The 23,965-nt window shown below is 39.0% G+C and overlaps 1 protein-coding gene across 3 annotated transcripts in view; it reads right to left on the bottom strand.

The window, feature by feature from the left end:
• The window catches only part of PDSS2 (decaprenyl diphosphate synthase subunit 2), a 120,416-nt gene continuing 96,801 nt past the window's right edge, over positions 351-23,965 (bottom strand). For 2 of the 3 annotated variants that reach the window (XM_021390915.1, XM_021390917.1), the window contains exons 5-8: positions 19,227-19,397; positions 17,602-17,733; positions 14,152-14,187; positions 351-2,490 (exon numbers count right to left, since the gene is read on the bottom strand). In XM_021390915.1, coding sequence (XP_021246590.1) covers positions 2,332-2,490; positions 14,152-14,187; positions 17,602-17,733; positions 19,227-19,397 — 498 coding nt within the window. In that variant the 3' untranslated portion in view covers positions 351-2,331. Of the gene's footprint in view, positions 2,491-4,241; positions 4,317-14,151; positions 14,188-17,601; positions 17,734-19,226; positions 19,398-23,965 lie in introns of all 3 variants that reach the window. The other variant, XM_021390916.1, reaches the window with a different exon arrangement.

Here is a 23,965-nt window from a genome sequence, read left to right as displayed (position 1 = left end):
ATTCTTACAGAAGCGGGTGGGGAAAGAAATCCAGGAGAATAAAACCAGAACAATCTGACGGTTCCACCATGGTTCAGAAATTGCATATGGTGTGGGGGACATACCAATACTCAGCTGTGATTAATTAACCCACAGTTTAACAGAGTGTTGTAATTCTTTGCTTGCATTTTACCTGGATAAAACAAGGCAACAAAAATTTCTCAAAAATTATAGACAAATATATTGAATATAAAATTACCCAATAGTAGTGGTATGGACAATTCATTTTGCCTTCTTTTTAAATTAATGTTAAGGAACACTTAAAGAGCAAGCAGAACTTTCTGGTGGTAAAAATACAAAACCATTGGCAATACTTTTGTCGATTTGCCTTTATTAGCAAAAGGTACATATAAAAAGAATGTACTTGCATGAAAAAAATAAACCAGGTGTACACAGTTGTTTTGCATGTTTGATTTTTTTCTTCACATAACCGAGGTAAGATGGCTCAGAATATCTCCAGCAGATCCAAGCTTCTTGCAGCCTTTAATAATTTTGTAGCACTTAGCGTAGATGTAAGATAAAGGCAAGGTACGGCTCCTTCTATGCGTAACATGTAAAAATCAGGTCCAGAAAAGCTGTCTGAAATATGACTGGGGTTGAATTTAAATATTTACTTTCAAGCCGGGTGCCTACATTAGCTAACCAATGTACATTTTCACCTGTGAAGTTCCCTGAAGTTCTAAGGCAGATGCCCATGGCTGCCATCACCTGTGCACTTTTCTGCAGTCTCCAGCCTTCCTGCAGCAGCAGCACCAACAGAGCCAGAAGTGCCCCGGGCTTGGGAAGACAGAAAATGCCAGGGCAGGCATGAAAAACAAAGTGCAAGCAAGAAGCGGTCTCGTGCTGAAGACATTCTCCAAGATAAAAAAAAGTCCTGAGTTTTGGACACTGCTCCTGTACAAAGATTGTCTCAAGTGTCCTTATTATACATGCAATATTACAGTATAATATAGACATATATTACACGGAATATTATGTACATTATGCAGGATACATTTTCAGTATATTTTTAGAGGATACAGTCTGTATTTGTATTTTGCATTCGGTGGAATGCAACACGCTGGTCTATGATAAATAAGCTGCGTGACAGAGCGGGGAGGAGTGCAGGGGGAGAAGGAGGGAGGAGAGAATTTAACAGAAATAACTCCACTTAGTGTTTGAGTGAACGACGTAATGAAATCTGTTTGCTGTGCTAGCTGTCTCCAGATTGGGCTGTAATTACACCACAGAAGGAAGAAAGGTAGCTGAGTCTCAATCTAGATCATTTATGTAAACTCAGCCTTCTTGTCAACGACGTTCTCAGATTGCATGCATGCAAACCACAAAAATCATCTCCTATGAACAAAACAGAGACGGTCTCACATTGCAGGCTCCTGATACACCTCAGAAGCCTTCTGTAGCTGAACTTTAAAATTCAACACACTGAGGTTCAGAACTTCTCCTATGCTTTCTCTATATTCTTCAGAGCCATTAAAGACTGTGCTCACAGTAGAACATTCCTCATCCCTTTCTGCTCAAGGCCGACATCTAGCCTTACAAATTAACATTTATTTGGCTGAAATGAATACAAGCATCACAAATCCAGGAAATTATTCTGTGTAAGGTTGTGCAGAAACAAACTGCTCAATCTTAAAGCAGGATATTCCCTCAATTCCCTCGATTCTTTGACCCAGAGCAGCATATTCTGTATGCACAGTACAAAAACCAGGCAGCCACTTCCCTCAGCAGAACCAAATTAATATTTGATTAAATATTTTAAAGCTCCTACTTACCATGCTTGACACATTTTCTCGGCAAGTTACTCAGATAGGGAAAGCATTAGACACAGGGCAATTTTACATTTCAATACATGAAAACAGTGCGAGGAGCCACAGGCCGTGCAGACAGATAAAGGACTTTCCCCTGTTAATTCCCTGCCCTCCTGTCAAAGATGGGGTGCCCGCTGGCTCTGGCAGCCGGGGGCGTTTCGAGTGACACCTGCTCCCTCCGCACGCCCTCCCTGGGCAGGAAAACCACCGGCCTCCGCCCTGGCGCCGTCCCCGCCGGTGCCCAATCAATATGCACTTATTTCCTGTCCATTTGCTGAGGTCACGGAAACAGGCCTCATTAATTATTTCTGCCGGTGCAGCCTCAAGTGTGCTTCTGGCATGACAAGTGAAAGCGTGACCTTTTTTTTTTTTTTTTTTTCCCCTTTCTTTTCCTTTTTTTTCCCCCTTCCCTGAATTTTGCCTGTCACGGTGGGAGGCCAGGTGGGTCCCTGCCGATGGGCACCAGGCGGCTCCCGCGAAGGCCTCAGGAGAACCGGGTCACGGCGTAGACGATGTTGGCCAGGGCGGCTCTGGCCTCCGAGGGAGGGAAGCTCTCCAGGGCTGCCAGTGCGTGGTTTCCATGGCAACGGCACAGGTCGATGGCAGAAGTCACACCTTTGCCAGCCTTGATCGCTTCTTGCAGCTGTTGGGAAACACAGGCATGGTGAGACTGCTCCAGTAGGGCCAGAGCATGGTTAGTTGTGATGGCAGTGCTTCCACCACCTTTTCCCGAGGTAAAGGCAATCACCGAAGCAATTAGAAACAGTTCTCAGAATGGTCTCGGGTGTACAGCTGCTCTATTCTGGCTCCAGACTACAACAGAACTGCAGGTGATTTAACACACATCGCTCACTCTGCCATCACTGAGAGATGCCAGCTCTCCAGCAGGTGCACAGCAACAACACAAGACTTCAAAACATCTGGGCATTTTCAACCCACGCCACTGTCAGAGAGCTGCTGTGCAGCACTGGCACACTGCACGCTCACTGGCTCTCCCGTTTGCTGCAGTGAGAAGCTAAATGCCCATTGCATCCCATTTTTTTTGGAGACAGACAAAGGATGGCATGCATGGTGCTCTTGCCTTCTGTGCTACAGATTTCTATTTATACGCTGCCTGATTACATTTCTGACAGTGGACGAAAGCAAATTCTGTCAGTAAAACAAGGTTTGTTCAACTTTATTGTACTCAGCTACGCCTATGCAAACTCCCCAGCTCAGGCTGCCCAGGGCCCCATCCAACCTGGTCTTGAGCGCCTCCAGAGATGGGGCACCCACAGCTTCTCTGGGCAGCTTGTGCCAGTGCCTCACCCCCCTCTTAGCAAAGAATTTCCTCCTAACAACGAATCTAAATTTCCCCTCTTTTAGTTTGAAGCTATTCCCCCTTGTCCTATCATTATCACACTGTGTAAAAAGTCAATCCCCCTCCTGCTTGTAAGTTGCCTTCAAGTACTGGAAGGCCACAGTGAGGTCTCCCTGGAACATTCACTTCTTCAAACTTAGTAAGCCCAGTTGCCTTAATCTTTCTTCAAGGGAAAGGTGCTCCAGCCCTCTGAGTATCTTTGTGGCCCTTCTCTGGACCTGCTCCAACAGGTCCACATCCTTCTTGTGCTGGGGCCCCATGGCTGGATGCATAACTACAGATGGGGCCTCAGGAGGGCAGAGCTGAGGGGGCTAATCACTTCCCTTGCCCTGCTGGCAACCCCTTTTCTGATGCAGCCCACAATACTGCTGGCCCTCCAGGCTGTCCTCTCAGTAAGGACAGGGAAACTGAGAATGGTTCAGTGATACACTGAACCAATGAGAAAGTAAAATTCACAGCAACATTCAGAGCAAGCTGCTGGAAAGATCTGGTACCTAAAAAACTTGGGAAAATGAAAGGTTAAATTTCCCACAAAATAATACAGACAATTATCCCTAAATCATGACAGCATTTCATAATCCTTAATATGTCCCGTATGTCTTTCATTGTTCAGTTTCATCACGGTATCAGCTTTTTTTGTTTGTGTTTTTAAGAAAGGCTTTTCTTGAACACAGGTGTCTACATTAACTAGTTATGCAGGGTTCTACAAATTATGTTTTCCTCCAACACATAGCACAATGCCCCAATTCATTTACAAATACATCACTATAACCGTAACAACCTAGATTAAATCATGTCAAAAATATCTCAGCCACGTCCAAACTGTAAAAGTCATCCACATTTTATAGATACTTGCGTTTATTTAAAATGAATGATATTTCTTAATACAAACTGAAGTGGATTCATTATCCATATTTAGAGATGAAATTAGTTGAAAGCATATTACAGCACTTGAGTGTTCAGGTCCCAGTTCATAAAAATTTTATTTTTCTTTCCAGTTAGAATTTTCCTGCACTGTGCTTTGGAGAACTAACCTGGAGGCAAAACTGCACTGCATCGTTAATTCAACACATCTTCTAACGAACAGGAATCAGCCATACAGCACAGCTCTGCAGCGAAGGTGGGGACAGGTGAGAGAAAGGAGGTACGTGAATAGCATGGAAAGGTGTTCCTCTCCCCTTCCTTCAGTCATAACATTGAGAGACGGTAGAGCCCACACATCTTGAACCAAACACTGCTGATTTGCTAAAGCTCACTAGAAATGTTTAATGTACCTGCTAATGCTCTTGTAAGTATATGCTGAGATGTATACTGGAAAGAGATCAGCTTCTAAAAAATCTTTAAACTAAAATCTGGGATGAGGGAGAATTCAGAAAGTAACTGAGGGACGCAACCTATTTATGTGCTTGTCTTGTGCAAACCCATAGACACATACAGTGCCTTGAAGACAAAACAACGGAAAGCCCATGTCAAGATACATGCAGAGAAATCACTATACAAAAAAATCAGACTAATCTACTATTGAATGTTTGCAGGCAAAGTTCAAGGGACCTCTAAATGAAAAAATCCCTGCCTATATGACAGGCTCCTTCCTCAGCTTTTTAGTTAGGTATCATCCCATGTCATGAACAATTTCACATCCTTAACAACTTCGTTTCGTGTTCCACTTGCAGAATCAGCTGGCCAATTCAACTAAGTACACATACACTGAGGCAAACCAGTCTGGATTAATCAGACTGAATGTTACCTCTGTCTCAGACACGGTTGTAAAAAGGAAGGGGAAAAAAAAAGCAGGAGTACAAATTGGGCTTCTCGTTGGAAGAAAGTTATTAAAAAAATTCAGGATGTAACTCCATAGGAAACCAGGCTTCAATAGCCCTGCTTTATGCAAAACAACTGATTTATGCCTTTAGGTGCACTGTTAGCTTTACTGGAGCTACACTTCCACACTTGCTCTCAATTTTTGGACTTCAGTGATTTCATGCAATGAACTTCACAAATTAAGTACATTAAAAAATGCATGTATCCAGTTTAGATGTATTATTTCCACTATTTCATTTAGATAGGAATAGCTAACTTTTTAGGCAAATAAATACAAAAGAAAAACAAACTCCTTCAATTTATTACTTTATAAACTTCAATTAAGCTCCCTCATTAATTTCTTCTAAGTAAAGGAATCTCATCTTTTGGTGTCTACTTACATGGCGTCATTTTGTGCTAACATATTTCCACTGGTAGGAACAATTCCATCCATCATTAAAATACAACCTACTTCAGAGCAGCATTCAATAATTAAAACAGAATACAAGTCAAGATACGGCTTACTTAGACATTTTTTTGCCAGTTCAACTGCTAGATATGCTGGAATACTGCATTTTAAATTTTTGGCTTTTGTTCCAACCACTGGCAATAAAGCCTCACTTCTTTCTAAAGGTGCCAAGCATGTGAAAGTTCACAGAAGGGCTCTACTTTCAATTCAGCTTTAAGAATAGTTTTAAAACAGTGCAGCCCAATTAAGATTCATAAGGGAAGCAATAACCCCTCCCAACAAATCATCACTGTTTTTCCTCAGCACCTTCTGTTTCCCTCAATCTATCCAGATGTTGACCAGGCTTAGCATTGTACACATGAAGCTCAGAAACCCAAAGTTTTTTGTCTGAAAGGTTGCTCTATGAGTCTAAGAAAAAGCAACACAACAACAAAATCTTCACAGACTTTGAAAAAAGATACCTGGCTGGGCACTGAAAAAAAAGCATATTAAGAGCCTTGCTGCATACAGCCTACACTATCTGCACTAGGCCCTGCCCTATCCATTTGACTTGCAATGAATTTATTTTCATTTCTTCCCATTCCCTGGTCTTTGACTGGAAGGAGGGATGGCTCTAATCAAGACATACAGAAAGAGCAAATGAGAATAGGAGGATATGGAAAGGAGGGAACTGCTGAGGTTTGGAATGCTTTGAATGCACACAGGACAAATTGTGAAGTGAGTGGCTGGGCTCTACTTCTCCAGCTTCCCTTCTCCTCATTTCTGTATCAGCTCCTACTTCAGCCACCTTCTATCAGAAAATCAAGAGGAGGAGAAAGGGATCTTTTCTGACTCCTTCCACCTTTAATGTTGCTTTCCATTATGTCCCTCTGCACTCATGCTCTAGGAACATCCTGCAAATAAAAAGTAAGACGACACTGACTGTGCTATGAAGATTGCCACTTGCCATACCCTGGCCATACCTATCTTTCAGGAGACAACCATAAGCAATCAACAGTTGGAGTAGGAGCATTTTCCATTCAACCCTCCTAAGTTTGCTGGGCCAAGATAGAACCAAGAAACAACAGAAGGTGCTTTTTTTATGAAAAGGGGGAGCTGAGCTTGAGACTTTGGTCTCAGGACTGTTATATCTCATTTTAAATAAAACACAAGAGTAGTTTGGGGGCAATGACCATGTCACCTTATATAATGTTTGTGTTTCTGGCCCTTCACGTAGGAACAGAACGGTTCTACAGCTGAGAACTAACCCCTCTAAGCCCACCCTAAAAAGAAAGAAGTATGTTTGTATGTCCCATCTCCCTGTTTACAAGCTAGCAAGACTAAGAAATGATTTCCTGAAGAGTAACAGTATAAGAAATGATTTCCAGCATAAGCAACAAAACAAAAAGGTGCCATCTAGGCCCATTCCATAAATAAAATGGTAGTGAATTGCAGGAATTCACATTCCTGCTCCTACTTTGGACCATTAGCTTTTTTTTTTTTAATTACATATTTAGGCACATAAAAATATTCTACACTTGGATTAAAAACCCTGAAAAGGGTCTATTCAGCTTTTAGATTCTAATGATTTGTTATAAATACAGTAAGAGTAATGAAAAGGTAGTGATGGTGAATCTCAGACCAATCACTATTTTCACATACAGTGCTAACTGGTTATCCAACAGAAGTTGCCTCTAACCATATCTGATAACATTCAACTAGAGTCAAATCAACAACCAATAGGTTGAGAGGTCCACATCCCATTTCTCTCATATTTGAACTACACGTTTTCCTTCACAGTTACCTGCACACCTACTTTTTCTTGAAACAGTGTGCCCTTGCAGCAAAGATCATCAACCACACTTCAAGCTGTGTTAACAAGGAAAGGCTGCAAATTGCTTGGTTCAGCTTAAGAGCAGAAGGCTGGAATTGCTGCCCCAACCATCTCAAAGACAAGTGCAGAGGAGCCATTGAACAGGACTCTTTTCAAAGGTTCATGTGGAAAGGAGGAGAAGCACTGGGCACAGGTAGCAGCATGGGAAATGCTGATGAGACTCTAGGATGTTCTTTTCCACCATGAGGGAAGTCAATGCAACAGATCTCTCAGGCAGGTTGTAAAAACACAGTCCTTGCAGGTATCCAGAACTCAACTAGACAAGGCACTGAGCTAATCAATTCACACCAGCTCTGCTTTGAGCAGGAGGTGGGACCAGATATTCCCCAGAGGTCTCTTCCAACTTCAATTACTGCATCATTTTGTGACTAAAGCTGAGTTCTGAGCACTATGTTTTCTAGTCTCCTTGTCTTAAAAGGCAAATATATATATATATATTTATTATGGTATATATATATTTGTTATATATATATAGTTATATATAGTTTTATATATATATAACACAGAAATAAGGTATTTGCCTTCCAGAGCAACTGTTTCGGGCTCCTGCTGGAGAAGATTGCTTGTCTGAGGGCAACAAAAGGACAACAAGGCAATCTAGGGACTGCTGGATTTTGGAGATTGAAGAATCAATGAAGACAAAAAAACAGCAGGTGTTCAAGTATAAAGGAACAACTTCAAATCTTCTGTGCTGATGTATTTTTACGTTATTTCCCAGCCTAAGGAACAACAAGATTCCTTTTAGATAGTTTTACCTACAGGGAACAATAAATTCTGTGGCGGGAGACTCTGTGAATATGTGGAAATATTTTGATAGAACTAGATTTTATGTGCAAAGGGAGAAGAACACAGGAATTTCTTTTTCTTTTTCATGATCAAACTTAGGATTAAGTGACAGGATAACAAGCAACTTCAGGAAAAAAAATGTATTTTTTGTCTGAATGGCCCTAAACATCTTAATTTCTTATATACTGAAATCTTTAAACATCATGTTTGAACTGATCTTGAACTGAGCTGAACTATTCTAAATTTCTGAAATGTACGTTATTCACCAAAATAAGAAGAACCCCCAAATACAAAATTTAGATTGGTCTTTGGCTGAGTGACTGACCAATGCATTGTTTACAGTGTTCTGCACTAGCTTTTCTAAATTTGTTCTCTCTTTGCTGTATTAGACTGCAGAAATGTCACCTTGAAGCACTAGCCGATTTTACAGCTAGTACATCAACCTTTTAAAATGTTTCTTGTATTTTCGAAGCACCTTGGGATGTCTCAGCAATGACTTGCAGCCTTTGTGGACAGACACAGATTTATGCTCTTCCTTCTCAATACAAGCTGGACAATCATTCTAGTGCATCATTTCATAATATCATTGAATACATTTTTTCAGTCTTTTTTGGTTATATGTAGAATAATATATGCCATTTGAAATAGGAACAATAAACACATTTATCCAATATTTTCTTAGCTTTTTTTTTTTAATATAAAAGGTAATGAAATGCACCTTTAAAGTGCGTAACAGCCTGCAGAAACTTCCATTAGTAGAATAGTTCAAAATTAATTTTGAAGTCCAAAAATCCCTTTCTAGGAAGAGACCAAATCTGGAATGAGTCCCCTCTAACAGTACAGGAAAGATGTCCTGTTTAAAGGGAACACTGCTGCCTCAGCTGTTATGCATAGGACACTGCCAAATTATTACAAGCCATCTTGAGCCTCTGATAGAATGTACAAACCTTTTAGCTTTTTAGAGAAGATACCAACTCCTCCTTATGCCTTTCCAGGTCTTTCACAATTAACTTGTCAAGGTCTATTAGCTTTTAAATCTCAACAATGATAGGTATATGATGAACCCAAAAGTATGACATACTCAAATCACAGTAACCCAGGAAGCCATTACTAATTTGTCAGTGCATACAAATAATTAATGTGATATTTATGCTAAAAGATGTGATGTTGTTTGGTTTAATGCAACAAAAGTTATGTTGGATTCTCATCCTAAAAAAAGCCATGGAAGACACCCACCAATTAAAAACAACGATACAGCTGACTTTTGGTATTGGATATACACTTGGGTACTTCAGGTAACTGTTACCTTTCTTTAGTTTAGCCAAAATCTAATTTCAGAAGAAACAAACACACAGACTCTCTCAGAAAACAAAATGTAATAAATAAAAGGGTGAGGTTTGTTAATCAAATCGAAACTCAAGGTTTGCTTTATAAAAGCCTCCCCTTGTCGGGACATCCGGTAACCTAAACAGTGTTGCAACAATGGGAATCAGAAGACCACGACCTTGCTAACGGCGCCTGGTTCAAACACGTGAGCGGCTGAAAGCAGTGAAGATAACTACGAACCTTCATCCCAGCGACCACCAGGATGCAGATTCCGACCCCCCTCCTAAATTTACCCCAAATTAACAACATAACAGCATCCCCCATCTAACAAGTGATCATAGAATCACAGAATCATTAAGGTTGGAAAAGACCTCTAAGATCATCTAGTCCAACTGTCGACCTACCACCAATGTCGTCCACTAAACCATGTCCCTATGTTCCACACCTACACATTTATTGAACACCTCCAGGAATGGTGGTTCCACCACCTCCCGGGGCAGCCTGTTCCAGTGTCTCACCATTCTTTCTGAGAATAAATTGTTCCTAATACCCAATCTGAACCTCCTCTCGTGCAACTTGAAGCCATTCCCTCTCATCACACCAAATAATCTGGACGTTAACATAGGATATATTTATTTCAGGGACAAAACTAAATGCCAACAAGCAATAAGAGCCAACTGCTTCATAACGGACAGGGAGCCATGTGAGGTGACCTCCCAGAAGGGCACGGGACCAGTCCTACAGGGCCCCACGAGGTGAGCACCATTCATTTTGACATTTGGTTAATTCCAACAGTGCAGTAAGCTGCTTCTCCTGAGTGGTTTTGTCTGCTTATGTAATATTACTGACACATCAAGAAAAAGTATATTCACTAACAATTATTATTTTAATATACAGAACAAAAGGAACTAATGACAATGGCCCCAAATGAGAGATTTTAACAGAAAACTACCAGAGGTCATTACCATCTACCAACACCAATCTTCTGTTGTTAGCTCTTTGCCGCATTTCAGGAGCAGGACAATAGCTAGCCTATTGCCCACAGTCCCACGACACCGCTCATGATGATACTCTGGCATTTAATTAATCAGAGCTGAGGGAGCACTGTCATTTATGCCATGTGATGGTAAAACTGTTCCACAGACAGCAACACAGTAGGACAAATGCACTGATTGCGGCAGCCAGCAGTGAGCTGGGCAAGCAGAGTCACACACCCTTGCTGGTGCAGCTGGATGGCACTGTGTTATTGTTAGTTATTAGTATCATGACAGCAGGCTGCCACCAAGAAACCTCCTTGTTTCCAGATGTGACCTTTTCCATTTTTCTTCTCTAGCTCTTTCCTTCCATATGCGAAGCCAAGACGTTAGTGATATGCAGCGCATGAATGGATCTACCATTTCCTGACTCATGTTACTGCCAATCCAGTATAAGATCTGCTCTGTTAACAGCATGTATGGTGCTTCTATATACAAACCATCAAAGTATGTCACAGCACTGATGTACCATATTTCCTGTGCCAGTTTGGATGAAAGGACTCCATGGGAAAGCAAGTGAACAGGGCTACATTAAAAAAATATCATTTTTGCCATGTCTTCTTTCACATGACTTAATTTATCTTTTATGAATCCTACATTAAGAAAAACAACAAATCCTTTCTGTGGTACGCGAACTGGATGCAAAATATAGGATGTCACATACATGAGCTTTATCTTATCACTACAGCCTTGGCCAGAAAACAAGAATTATTCACTCCTGCAAACTTGTTGTACCTTTGTTACTCTCACTTAACAAGTCTGTATAATGCCTAGCACCATTAAGTCTTGATTTCAGTGGAAGATTTTTAACCAAAGTTACAAAATAATAAGTGATTCACTGAGGATCTCAATTTGTTTTTGTAGAAGTACACAGCTTATCTGGGGCAAATAATTTGTAAAATGGACAAAGAAGTCTGAGATTTTTGCTGAAATTCAGCACACAAATGAGGATGACAGGAAAGTTGCTGCTGCTTTCAATGACACACATGAGCTTTGTTTCTGCCATATATTGGTACTTTTTCTGTTGTTATCTAAGAAACACAGTTGAAATAGAGCTGAAACTACTTTTTCATCTTTGTAAGAGACTTTCAAAAAACCATAATGATGGATCAATAATTTGTCTGGATGTGGTGTGATAGTACAGCAAAAAATTCAGTGAAACATTCAGATAATAATGCAAGAAAATAAGAGTCCTTTTGATATCAAAGTCCTTCTGATAAAAAGATTGATACGCTGGGAGAAAAAAGTACTAATAATTTCGCAGAACTGTGACCTTATTGACATGATAGTCTCGGGGCGAATTAAAACAATGAAAAGTATTTCACTTCTGTTTTTATCTCAGAGCCCTCACTAAGTTTACTAGCACCATCAAGATTTTTTTTTTGTCAGTGGAAAAGCTCAGAAAGACCATTTTAATATAACATGCATCAAATGAAAGTTAAAAAGTTCTTGAGCAGCCTTTTAAGTAGTCACGTTGAATGGGTAGATCTCAATTTCTCATCTTTTCCTTAATTCATTATTTTAATTGAAATCTGCAGTGAATAAGGTGAAATATTCTTAAGCAGACAAAACAGCAAAAAGTCTTCATATGCATATGGTTATTAATTCAAATAAAGGAACAGCATTTTTACCTTGTGCAAATGGCGTGCTGAAGTTCATAGTAAAAGTGAAGTTTTGCATCTAGTTTTGGTGACCTTAGCTTTTTCAAAATGAAAGAGATATTTCAGAGACTCAAAGAGAAACAAGCCTCCAAGATTTGATTAGGAATGTTAAAGTAATTCTAGCAACTGAATAAAAAGATGAGAGGAGACTCTGATGCTGTGAAAAAAAAGACAGCAAATGTGCAAAACACTGATGCTAGTAGTACAGAAATAAAGACATCGCAGCAAAGGACAAAAAAGAAATACAAATTTGTGTGGCACAATATGTACTCTAATTGGCTGGGTGCATGTATTGGTCAAGCTACTACACTGAGGTGAGCTACAGGTTTCTGAGCTTACTGAGCATGGATGTAACTACTGGCCACTTATTTTAAATGAAGAAACACAGAAGAAAGGGACATGACACCGATTTTGAAACAAAGCCCACAAAAACCAAAGCTGATTATTGTTTGAGTGTGCAAAAGCAATGGAGAATTTTTCACTACTAAACTACTACTAATTTTTCATTACTCATAATATTTGTGAGTAAGAGATGATCAGCCAGAGCATCGAAATCATGTTTCCCACCTGAAGTCAATTGCATGAAACAAAAAACTTGAGAAGGCTTTTTCCTTTCCTTTCCTTTTATTCAAGTGTCCAAGTTGCTCACTCACACTAAGTTTTCCAACTTCATCTGAAGGATTCAAAATATGAAATCATGCAAGTCAAAATGTAGAATATAATGACAAATACATAATTCAGTAAAGCAATTTTAGAAGCCTTTAGAAGCCTTCCTCCCACCTCCCACTTTTTTTTTTTAAACTATGGAAATGTTATTGGGCATGTCACAACTGTAACTCTGAAAAGGAGGAAATCCATTCTGTAGTTAGAAAAGCAAGCAGCCTAGTCTGAACATTCAAAGAAGTGTTTCACATATTTGAGGAAAAAGAAATTTAGTACTCTCAGTGATGATTTAGAAAGCGTAGTTGCATTAGTGTTTTTCTATTGTTAAAAACAAAACAAATTAAAACACCAAACCAAAATGACAATGATTTTAAATAGTAAGTTAAGGTTGAGATCCTTTTCATGTTCAAACAAGTAGAAAAATACTAATTCAAATTTTCTTAATATGGAATAAATACATTGGAAGTCTGACTTGTATGTATCCATGTTAGCTTTCCATATTAGCAGCAAATATTCATAGCTGTAATGTTCTTTAAACTCTACTCCAAGAAGTGATTCTTAATTGTGTGCAAGCAGTAACTTATCTATTATTTCCCAGTGATGCTGGAGGAAGCTAACTGGACCCTCATTATGTACTTAAGACTTGGAACAACTCAGCCTTGTGCTCAGTGAGTGACCTGGGGACAAACCTCACCTTCTGCCTCCACCACAGTTAAGCTGTTCTCTGGTACTGAACCAGGGGAGCTTCTCAGACACCTCCTGCACTTCTCTAAGAGCTTCATGGTACCCCAGCTACTTTCAGCTAATAAGCTAGTTAGTTCACATCTGCCGTTACTATAGAGCAGTTGCATCACAAATGCTGTGGTGACTTAGCTAAAAGCTGTAACAGGAACTGAAAGAAAGACAAATACTTATAAAATGTGTGTAGGTGTGAGTATATTTCTATAGGTATCAGAGTATTAAGGTGAAGTTAAGAAAAGAATAACAGCATATTCTATCAATGAGTAGAGATCACTGATTAACCTGCAAACAACTGCAGAAAAGGAGACAGCAAAAGCTGACAAAAAGCTGGTTTGAGATCTAAGTTTGGAGAATTAAACGGAATAAATAATGGCAAAAATGATTATTAAATGGCTATGTTTGATACTCACAGGATAGATAACTATTACCGACATTTCAAATCAAGTAACAGTACAAGCCATTGTCTCTCTCTCTCCATGTATATATGCACAAAATGACTTGAATAATGAAGTTTCAACTGTCAAGAATAACCTTGAAAATATTACATAAAATATTAAAAATAAAAAGCAGGTTTAAATGTAATTTACTGACCTTCTTGTAGTCCATCATATTTCCTTTTCCTTGTGCCTTAAAGAGAAAGAGAGATTTTACATAAGATTTTATATATAACCTACTACAGACTAGAGCAGCAAGAGTATAAAATGCAACTAGAAGAGCTACTACTTTAAGTAGAACTGACTTTCTTTAAAATACAACCGAAGGTGTTCCCAGCTTATCCAACATAGTTCTGTTTCAGAGAATCTGGCTTTTCAGTCTTAGCAATACCAGAAGAGGTGTGTTCGGCATGCCCTCTCCTAAACATAAGACCTTACAAGCAGCAGGAGTATTTTCTCATGCTCTGCTCCTCTCAAACATTCAAGCCAACAGCAGTTACACTTCTCCAAGCAGCAGCCTTAGCTAATGTTTCCTAGGTTTTCTTTTTACAATAGCACACTTGCTTTTTTCTTCCTTTTATCCTCACAGTAGTTTGCTCTTTGACTTTTACTGACCCTGATTTCAGACACAGAGACTTTCTCCTTTTACATCAGATTTCTGCATCTGGTTTAGTTTCTTCAAAGGTATAAAGACTGACTCGCAAAAGGTATGCCCTCTTGTCAAATTTGGGTAACTTTCCAGGTCTCACTGCTTGGCTGTGCCAAGGCTCCCGGGAGTGCTAAGGCTCTGGGCCCCAGAGAAAAGGATCTGCTTACCAGCATGCTAAAGATATGAACAACCAACTCAGCTTAGCCTTCCACCTGAATACCATGTGCCAGCTGTGAAGGACAATAATATTAGGACATTCTTCATCAATAATCAGGTGGTATGAAATCAGTTCACCTTGCCAGGAAGAAAGATCCCTGAATCCCCCATGAAATGACTCAGAATGTATCAGATAAGCAGACCACAAGCAGATAGTTTATGACAATGCTTTTGAAGCAGGTTTTCAGGAATAGTGTTTTTGAAGACTGACTTTTCTTTCTCAGATCAGATGACCCTCTTACATATGTTCTTAAAATGTATACTTCACAAATACTTAACAAAGCATTTAAGAAATGATCTACAAAGCATTTCAGAAATGATTTTCTTCTAGTTGTGCTTCTTCGGAGATGGCTCAGAACGATATGGTGAAAGGTATAAGGTGAAAGATATAGTGAAAGGTACCTTGGCCTAAATAAGATGGTTCTAGTTTCTAACTTATTCTATTTTTTAATTTAAAATGTTGTGGGCTAACAGGCGTTCTAGACCTGTTTGTAAGGGATTTTTTTTTTTTTGAAGTTTAAGAATACAAGGCTTTCCAAAATCTCAGCAGGACTGCATTTAGCAAGTACTTCAACACTTCCTCTAGAGGTGAGCATTCAAGTATTTGTCTACAACGGTGTTTCCTGGAAACCATTTAGGGTTGGATTTTTAAGTTTATTTTAAAAAGAAAAAAAAACACCCCAAAATAAACACATTTCAGGACTCTACTCCCCAGCCCATATTGCTTTTCAAATAGACAGCTGACCAAACCATTCACTGGCCATTTTATGTTTAAATACAAAAGGTTGGAGGGGTTTGGTGGTAAAATCAGTGAGAACAGGTCTCTGGTCTTTGTGGATGATCATTCATTCATGTATTCATTCTGTGTATACATGCATACCCACACATACATATACACCTACAACTGTTTTTCTCTCTTACGACATGGCTTCCCTCTGTATGCATCCCAAATTTCTTTTAAGGCAGTTTCTGAACTTCCAAATCAGAAGCTAATCTTCTCAAAATACATCCACTCACAGTGTTGATGCAGCTTTCCACATGTGGTGATCTGGTGTGTTTTGCTCTTTCCAAATAAAGAAACAAGAGGGCTTTTAAAAAGTCTCCAGCTCAGCAGCAAGAAGGTGCATATGGCTGTCTCTATTCTAAAGCTACTGTAGGAACAGCAGCTGTTTCTGGACTTGTGACAAGAGAACTGTGGTGAAACCACCACAAAAAGTCCTGGGCTCTACAGCAGTTCAGGCATCCTTGATTAGGACATGCATGACAGGCAGTAAATCCTGGCCACATACTTTGTATTTAGCTAAAGTAATAGTAAGTACAATACTTCTATGTAGAGCAGGTCACTTCTTTCCCCTTCAGGGAAAACTGCTTCATTGTTTCTATCATGCCCATTTTTGGTATAAGAATTAGCAAGCAGACAGACGGCACTCCTGGAATCCTGCAACCTCCTCTAGATTCTGCAGATGGGAAATGGTTTCAAAGCCTTTATAAAGTGTGCTGTGGAAATACCATTATTCTCCAACTGCAATCATCTAAATCCATTTACATTCAACTCACATCTGAGCCTTGTGTTGAGACTGTAGAATTTGAAAATTTCTCATCATACATTATGAACTATCATCCTCTAATTTCAAATTGACATGAAGTTTTGTTTTGGTTCAAGATTCACACACACAAAGTACTACTGCAAGGTTGTAGATGCCATACACACGTCCCAAAATTTCACTGCTGATGAGACTATGCCTCTTGCATGTGGTGTGTGGAGGCAGACTGCAACCTGGCCATCATAAAAGGAGAATCAGGCAGAAGCTCAAACTTTACATCCTGTGATACTGAGTTCTGCTTTCAAACAAAGAAGAAAGAAGCCATCAGCAAGCATGTCTTAAAAGAATATGTTTGCAGGGAGCTAGCTTATTATCAAAGGCAGCAGACTTTCTCCTGTAGAATCAGTATAACAACAGCAGGAATTTCCAAACAGTACATATCACAGCTGTTTAGACAGACAAACATGTCTGTCTGGTGCACGAACACAACAGATTGCTTTATTTTGGTCATTTTTTGTGTCTTCCCCTCTTTCTCCTCACTGCTCTCTTGTATAGTTTTATCTATTTGTATTTCAACACACAGGTAACTCTTCATAGGCCTGAACCCCACAGTTCTACATGGTAATGTAAAACAGATATATGCTACACAGCTATCTTACTTTTATACCCTCTCTTATCTAAGTGTTAGAGGAAAGATAAAAGAATGAAGAGAACTGAGAACGAGGACATCAATCAGCTAGACCTCACAAATACTTTGTAGTGGTCAGGAAGCCATGTCTCCCAGTTCTTTTCCCTCTGTTGAAAATTAGGGATCCCAGAGAAAAGTTAGCCAAAGAAAATGTGTACCTACCTTTTGACTACTGCAGTGCAAAGCTCTCTGCTTTACACTGCCATTGAAAGTAGGTTTAAGCTAAGATACGGGACTTTGCACACAGTAAGGACATATGTTCCATGGAAATGAATCTGCTTGTTACACTGCCACACAGAAGTCTTACAGAGCTCATTTGTCAGCTCCTTTGATTTCATCGTCTTGAAATAATGAAGGAGAGAGGTGTTAGGTACTGGAGAGCAGAGGTAATAACCTTTGCATTATCTCACCTGACATCAGTTTCTGAGTTTCTCTGTAGACTGAAAGCATGGACAGGAAGAGAGTTACAAATAGCAGAAGGAGGCAATTCTAAGCAATGTTTTAATTTACCTCTCTGATCTGTTTAATCCATGCATCCCTTCCAAGGAATTCCTGATGAAGGACTGCAGGAGCGCAATTCAAACTGAAGGCCATGGCATCACTAGAACTTTCTTTAACAAATGGCTGAAGGTCTGAATGCAGCTGAACGAGAAGAACATTTTTTTTTCAGCTTCCAGAAACAGACTATACATTTACATCTATTAATTTAAAGCCTATGTCCCAATTCTATAGCTACTTGCCATTTTCTGCTTTGACACTTGCATTTTGGTTGCACTTCAAGACTGGGGGAGGGAGAGGAAGAGGGAGAAGCACTGCAGTGGCAGAAAGTTGTGATAAAGTACGTAGAGTATCTCCAAATAAATAGGTAAAGGACAGCTTGCAGAGCTGGGCAAGTGATGGGAAAGTCAGGTAAGGAATTGCTGAATGGAAAGACATGGAAAAACTATAAAAGAAAGAATGATTTAGTCTTTGTATTAATATTAAGCATACACAAAATACATTAAAACTGTAGTCTGAACTAGAAGTGGTTTACTCTCAGAGCTGTACCTAGTAACAGCACATAGCAATATTTGTATGTCAATGAAGTCGTGCTTTTGAAAACCACTTCCTTTTCCTTGAGGAACTAGAAACCACATAAACCAACTGAGTAGAAGCGGATGGGAGGTCTGTTTGCCTGTCTCAAGTGACATCTTCATTTACAAGTGAAGCAATACAGATGGAGTGGTTATGTGAGGCAAAACAAGAGTGCTGAAGATCTGAATTTCCCTACCGTATTTTGCTTTGCACTAGCTCTAGCTGTGGACTGAAAGATTTTCAATAATTGAAGAAAATGTTCCCATCCAGTTTCCAGTGAAGAAAATGCAGCTTACATACACTGGAATACTCTAACTCAAAATTGCACTAAGTGGATGCTCTCCCGACCTGAGCTGAAATTGCTGGAGATGCAGCTCTGTGCAAGGCCAGTGAGCTCCCACAGAGGACAAGTAGAAATCTTAAACCTGCACAGACATTTTGGAGTGACGGTCTCACCTCAGCACGAGGGAGGGTCAGAGACTTTCTCTGGGAAATCCTTCTGCTGCAGATGTTTAGACTGTTACTGTCCTCATCTGGTTACTTCCCTTGCTGCGCATTACCTGCTCCCTCTGGAAGTTACCTCCACAGCAGATTAGCCAGAAGGGAATGTATGCAGGTACTTCAGCCACTGCAGCTCCTGCCTCAGCCTCATGTGCTGCCACAGGAAGCTGAATTCATTGGCACAAACATTTGCACAGAGGCAGCTTGATATGCAAAACCTGCTTCCTTCAACAATTCCTGCTGCTGGGACAGGGGCTTCAAGAAGAACGCGTGAGCACAGAAAGTAAAGCTTTAAGTTGCAGTCAAACTAAAGGGACTTTTAACAGAGCCCTGAATGAAATAAACTACATGGCCAGAAGTGTGATTTTTCCAGTTCATAAGTACTGTTCATACTAGCAGTTTCTGCAAATGTCATACCAGGCAGTGGTCAAATCTCTCAATACCACTGACCTGCTGACAAAGGTCAGTAGCATAGTGGTGTTACAGAACAGACCTCAAGAGCAACACATCTTGCAAATCTTTCCAATTTTAAAATCACAGATTGAAAGAAAAAGGTTTACCTTATGACTCATGGACATGTGCTTTCCATACCGAAATGCCATGTCCTGAATCTCAGCACTATGCTTTGCTAGTTCCATTGCAGCCTGGCAGCTCTTTGCCAGCAAGGCACTATGTGACAGGAAAACCTGTTCCTTCCACGTAGATATTCTGATGTCATCTGTAAGACAGTTCTGCAAATGAAAGAAAGGTGAAAATGAAAACACCAAAACTGCAACTGTGTCAGCTCATGGAAGTTAGCAGTGTGGCAGAGGAAAATGCAACATGTGGTATGTAACAAAACTCTGGATGCCAAGGTGCCAAAGAGAAGTGCCTTTGGGGATAGGTAGAGGAAAATACCCGAATAAATATGTCAGAAACTTCAATAAACAACATTTTCATTTTTTTGCTCAAGAAGAACTACACACAAAATATGTGGAGTTGTCAACTGATTCCACATAGATCCTTTTCTAAATGACTTCATTAATAATTACCTCGAACATTAACAGTCAATTATACTCCTTCTACGGTACTGGGGAGAAAAAAGAAAACAGAAAGCAAACTACATCTGCATTTCAGCCTCTTGCCAGTAACTAAGAACCAACAATCCCAAACAAACAGGATGCCGTCTGAGAAGTCACTATCATTTCTTCTTTGCAGTTAAGAAAAAAAACCCCAGCACTGGAGAAAGTATTAGAAATGCACATAGAACTGCAACAGAAACATGAAGGGGAGTGATAGAGGACTTGTACCTCTTCCTTCTCAGGAAAGACTGAAAGTATTTCAAAATGAATAAATAAAGCCATGCTTAAGAAAAGTCAAGTATTAACTTTCCCAGAGACCTGACAGAGATCTCAGTGATGCCTCTAGTAAACTTTAACACCTTGACTCTAAGGTCAAACATGTTTAACATTTCCCCAAATCCTCTACATCTAAAACAATAATTTGAATTACTTTCTACAAAATGGAAATGCATTTTAGTTAACACAAATCCTATATTCTCTTCCCCAAACACAAATTCAATTGTGTTGGTATTTCACTATTTTACTAATGAGTCTTCAAAGCTAGATGTGACATGTAATCTTTCTCACATATACACATCACTGTTATACCTGTAGGTATTCTCTGAATAGAAAAAAGAAAAAAAAAAATAGAAAAGACCAGATTGTTTTGCTTATAAAAACATAAAATCAGTAAAGAGAAACTCCAGAAAAGAAAAATCAGGCATAACATGTTAAGAAGTTGGCAATTTCTCAGTTCAGTCAAATCTACAGCATACACTAAACCAAAACATTCTTCAAAACAGTAATATAAAAATCTCCAATATAACAAGCATTTTCCTTCAAAGTGACGTCAATTAAATTACTTAGCAGTGAGCAAGTAGTAATTCTGCGTGACCCTATAGTTTTCTCACAAGGTATTATCTGTCATGAAATTGGTAACAAATGAAATAGAATCCATCCGTTCAGCTCTAATTTTCCTCCCTTATGGACATCATCCAGAAGTGCTGCATTACAAGGGAGAGGATAATTTGAGACTAATGGAAAAAGTAGGAGAATTCTGCAATGCCAAGTAACACAGTGCTGTATCAAAATTCCACTGCTTTCAGACATACTATTAACTTATACAAGGAAAGTGAAGAACAGAGAAACCACATGTTCGCTATTATGTATTTGATAACTTAGGAAGTCAAGCCTGAACTTTCCTCATGTTTCATTTTACTGCTGTAATTTTGTTTTAATATCTTGACTCAGCCCAGAGCATGTGCAAATTCCCATGACTGGCAAAATGTCAAAATGAGCATTTAATTCAAGTAGTTTCCTATGTATCAAGTTGTAGGGTTGTTTTTTTTTTTCTGTTCCCCCCCCCCCCACACACCGATATAGATCAATTTATTTTAAATTTAAAATCAAGAGCTCTTGGAAGATGCAACACAATCTTTTCCTTAACAACCAGTCTGCCCAGAGAAAGAACAGTATTTACTAAAATTTTCTGGAAGATACTGGAAACTGGCAGTGATTTTTATAATTATCTGTTTTAAATCCAACCAAGACAAAAATATTCTTAAGGTATCCTTAAACAGTTTATGAAGCGAAAATATCTTTCAGAACATCCACAAGTTGAACGCTTTAGCTTGCCTGAGCCCTTGAACAGTAAGAGAAATGCAGACATTATCAAATAATGCAGGAACTGAAGCAGCTTAAACAGTCATTCCAACTTGATACACGAGGAAATTGATTCTACGATGTTACAAAAACATATTATTTTTAAGCAAGTTCAGATTTCATCACCTGATTGGAAGTGATTGCATAACAAGCTCCCGTCCACTAGATGAGCACAATGTAAAGCTTCGTGCATCTAAAATGGACACATAACTTCCAAAAAACGACGAGAATCTGAGACATTAAAAAAATATAGTACTGATGTCTTAAAAACATTGGTATTGTGAATCCCTGGGTTACAGAAAGAAGCAAGGTCTAAAAACGAATTATGCTCATATGGCTGTGTCTTAGCATATAAGCTTGCAAGCCAAAATACAGCTGATTTTAGTCACAGAAAATCTTGTGACCACATACTTCTAAAGCTTCTGCCTGTTAAGAGGATAGAGGCAAACACAACCGTTCCTCAGCAAAATTTTCCTACAAATGAAATGCCATTTTTTCCCAAAGATAACTTTCATGCTATGCAACTGTCTGCCAATGACACTGTAGTCCTACACAGCTGCCTATGTTAAGAGCTAAACGACTTTAAAACATCAAGGAAAAAATGAAACTAGTTCTAGTTTCGAGATGTTATGAAATCTGAAGTAATGGTGATGTTTATTATCTTTATTAATTCTAGCTTGTAGAGGACAGCGCTCAGACATTTGATGCCTATGGAGGGGCCTCATTATAAAGTTCTGCCCTCAAGAAATGGGTCCAGATCCTCATCAACTCTCATGCTGTTTGTGTAGCAGAGGCTGGGTGAAGACAGCTGAATCCCCCACCACCCCTGAAAAAAGCAGTCAATTCCAGGTCCAGATACACTCTGAGGAGTGCTGGCATGGGAAGCAATGAAAATTCGTCAATCACCACTTCTACTTGAGTTATGCTCAAGAAAAATGGTCCTCAGGTTTAATAGCAGGTTTGCTTTTCTTGCAAATATATTTTGATAATTCGCACTCACAATTTGAAAACTTCAAGAATCAGTGTTTTAAAAAGTAATTTTTCAAAGCAGTAACTGGAAAAGGAAAATTAAGAACAGCTGGTGGTGCTCCCACTTTTATTAATGTCAAGGTCAGTTACTGTCTTGTGAGAAAGAAATCGGATAGTTGAGAGATTTTTCTGTTAAACTATTTCTGTAATTTAAATTCAGTCTGAAACAGTCATCCCAGGCAATAGGAAAGGGAGAACTCTCAGAAAATGAACTCGCAGGACAAAATACGTAGTCATAACCATGAAGAGGGGCAGGTCTTTGTAGTTACGGTAACAAGTACCCCCAGTGCAAAAGTGGTTTGATTTGTCACACCAGAGAAGATGGCTATACACAGTTCAGCTGAAAACATATTCAGAGAAACATGAATGAAAATTGTTTCTTAGAAGTGCATAAAATCATATGCAAAAACAGGAAAGAGTAGAAGTCAGATATAGATCGCATAAAGGGAAGCTTTATTTTAATCAATAGGATGGCAGCTCTTTCTTAGCCATCTGCTGTCGCACAAAACGATCAAGATGTATGAACCAATTTTATACCAAACTTTATAGTTCAATTCTCAGTGGGCAAATAATCCACATAAACACAGAGAAATATTCTGAAATAGTTCTAGCATTTGAAAGTTTTAGATTAGATAGTTCAAGAACTTCTATTTTAGATAAGTAAAACCCAATACAGTTATGGATCTCTAACTACAGCAAGACCTTGCAAAACATCTTGCATATGGTTCATATACGCTTTAAACAGATGTATTCCTGCTTGCTGGACGTGACAAGGCATGTTTTATTGGTCTGTTAATATATGTCTTCAGTGTTTTTGGAGGAAGGAGGGAGTCTGCAAATGGGTCAATAGAGCACGCCACTGACTACCTAACACTTTTTACTGTGACACAGTGTGAAAAAAAAAAGTTGAAAAATTATAGTAAATTAAAATCTCTCTTCACATCTGTTACTTTTAAATCTCTCTGGAAAAGTCTAGTACTTAAAGAACAAAAGGAATAAACAAATAGCATTGGCCTTCTTTCCAGCTATGCTTTCCCCCACTCTGACACATTTACTTATTCTTTTCACAGATGCTTTTTACTCAGATTCCACATTTTATCATTCTCTTTTGTCTTGCAAAAGAAACATATTGGAAAAAAAAAAAGCAAGAGGTCTGACTGCTGCCCTACTAAAAGGTGGTTAACATTACTCATAATTCATTTGATTTACCTTCTATGGTAAAATTTATAAGCAAATACATTACTTGCAGCATATACTCATAACACTCCAGTTGATGAACACATGCAGAATCCCAAAACACTGCTCCTCAAAGCAGGACTGGTGACCAAATATCAACGAAGAATGGGTATAAATCACTGCATGTAGCCTATGCTTTGCAGGGAAGTAAATTTCTGTTCATTTTTTAAAACTATATTAGTCTAAGCCTGTTAGTACCCATTAATTCACTATTTGGTACAATGAGTACTTGCTACTAAGAGATTTCTTTTTCATAACTGTTTTACATACTAATTCTACCCAATTTTCAAACAATTCAATTGAAAATTTCAAAAATACTTAACAGCCATTAG

The sequence above is a fragment of the Numida meleagris genome, chromosome 3 (genome assembly GCF_002078875.1).
Source record: "Numida meleagris isolate 19003 breed g44 Domestic line chromosome 3, NumMel1.0, whole genome shotgun sequence".
In the NCBI taxonomy this organism is placed as follows: domain Eukaryota; kingdom Metazoa; phylum Chordata; class Aves; order Galliformes; family Numididae; genus Numida; species Numida meleagris.
This window is presented reverse-complemented; position numbering and strand designations above follow the sequence as displayed.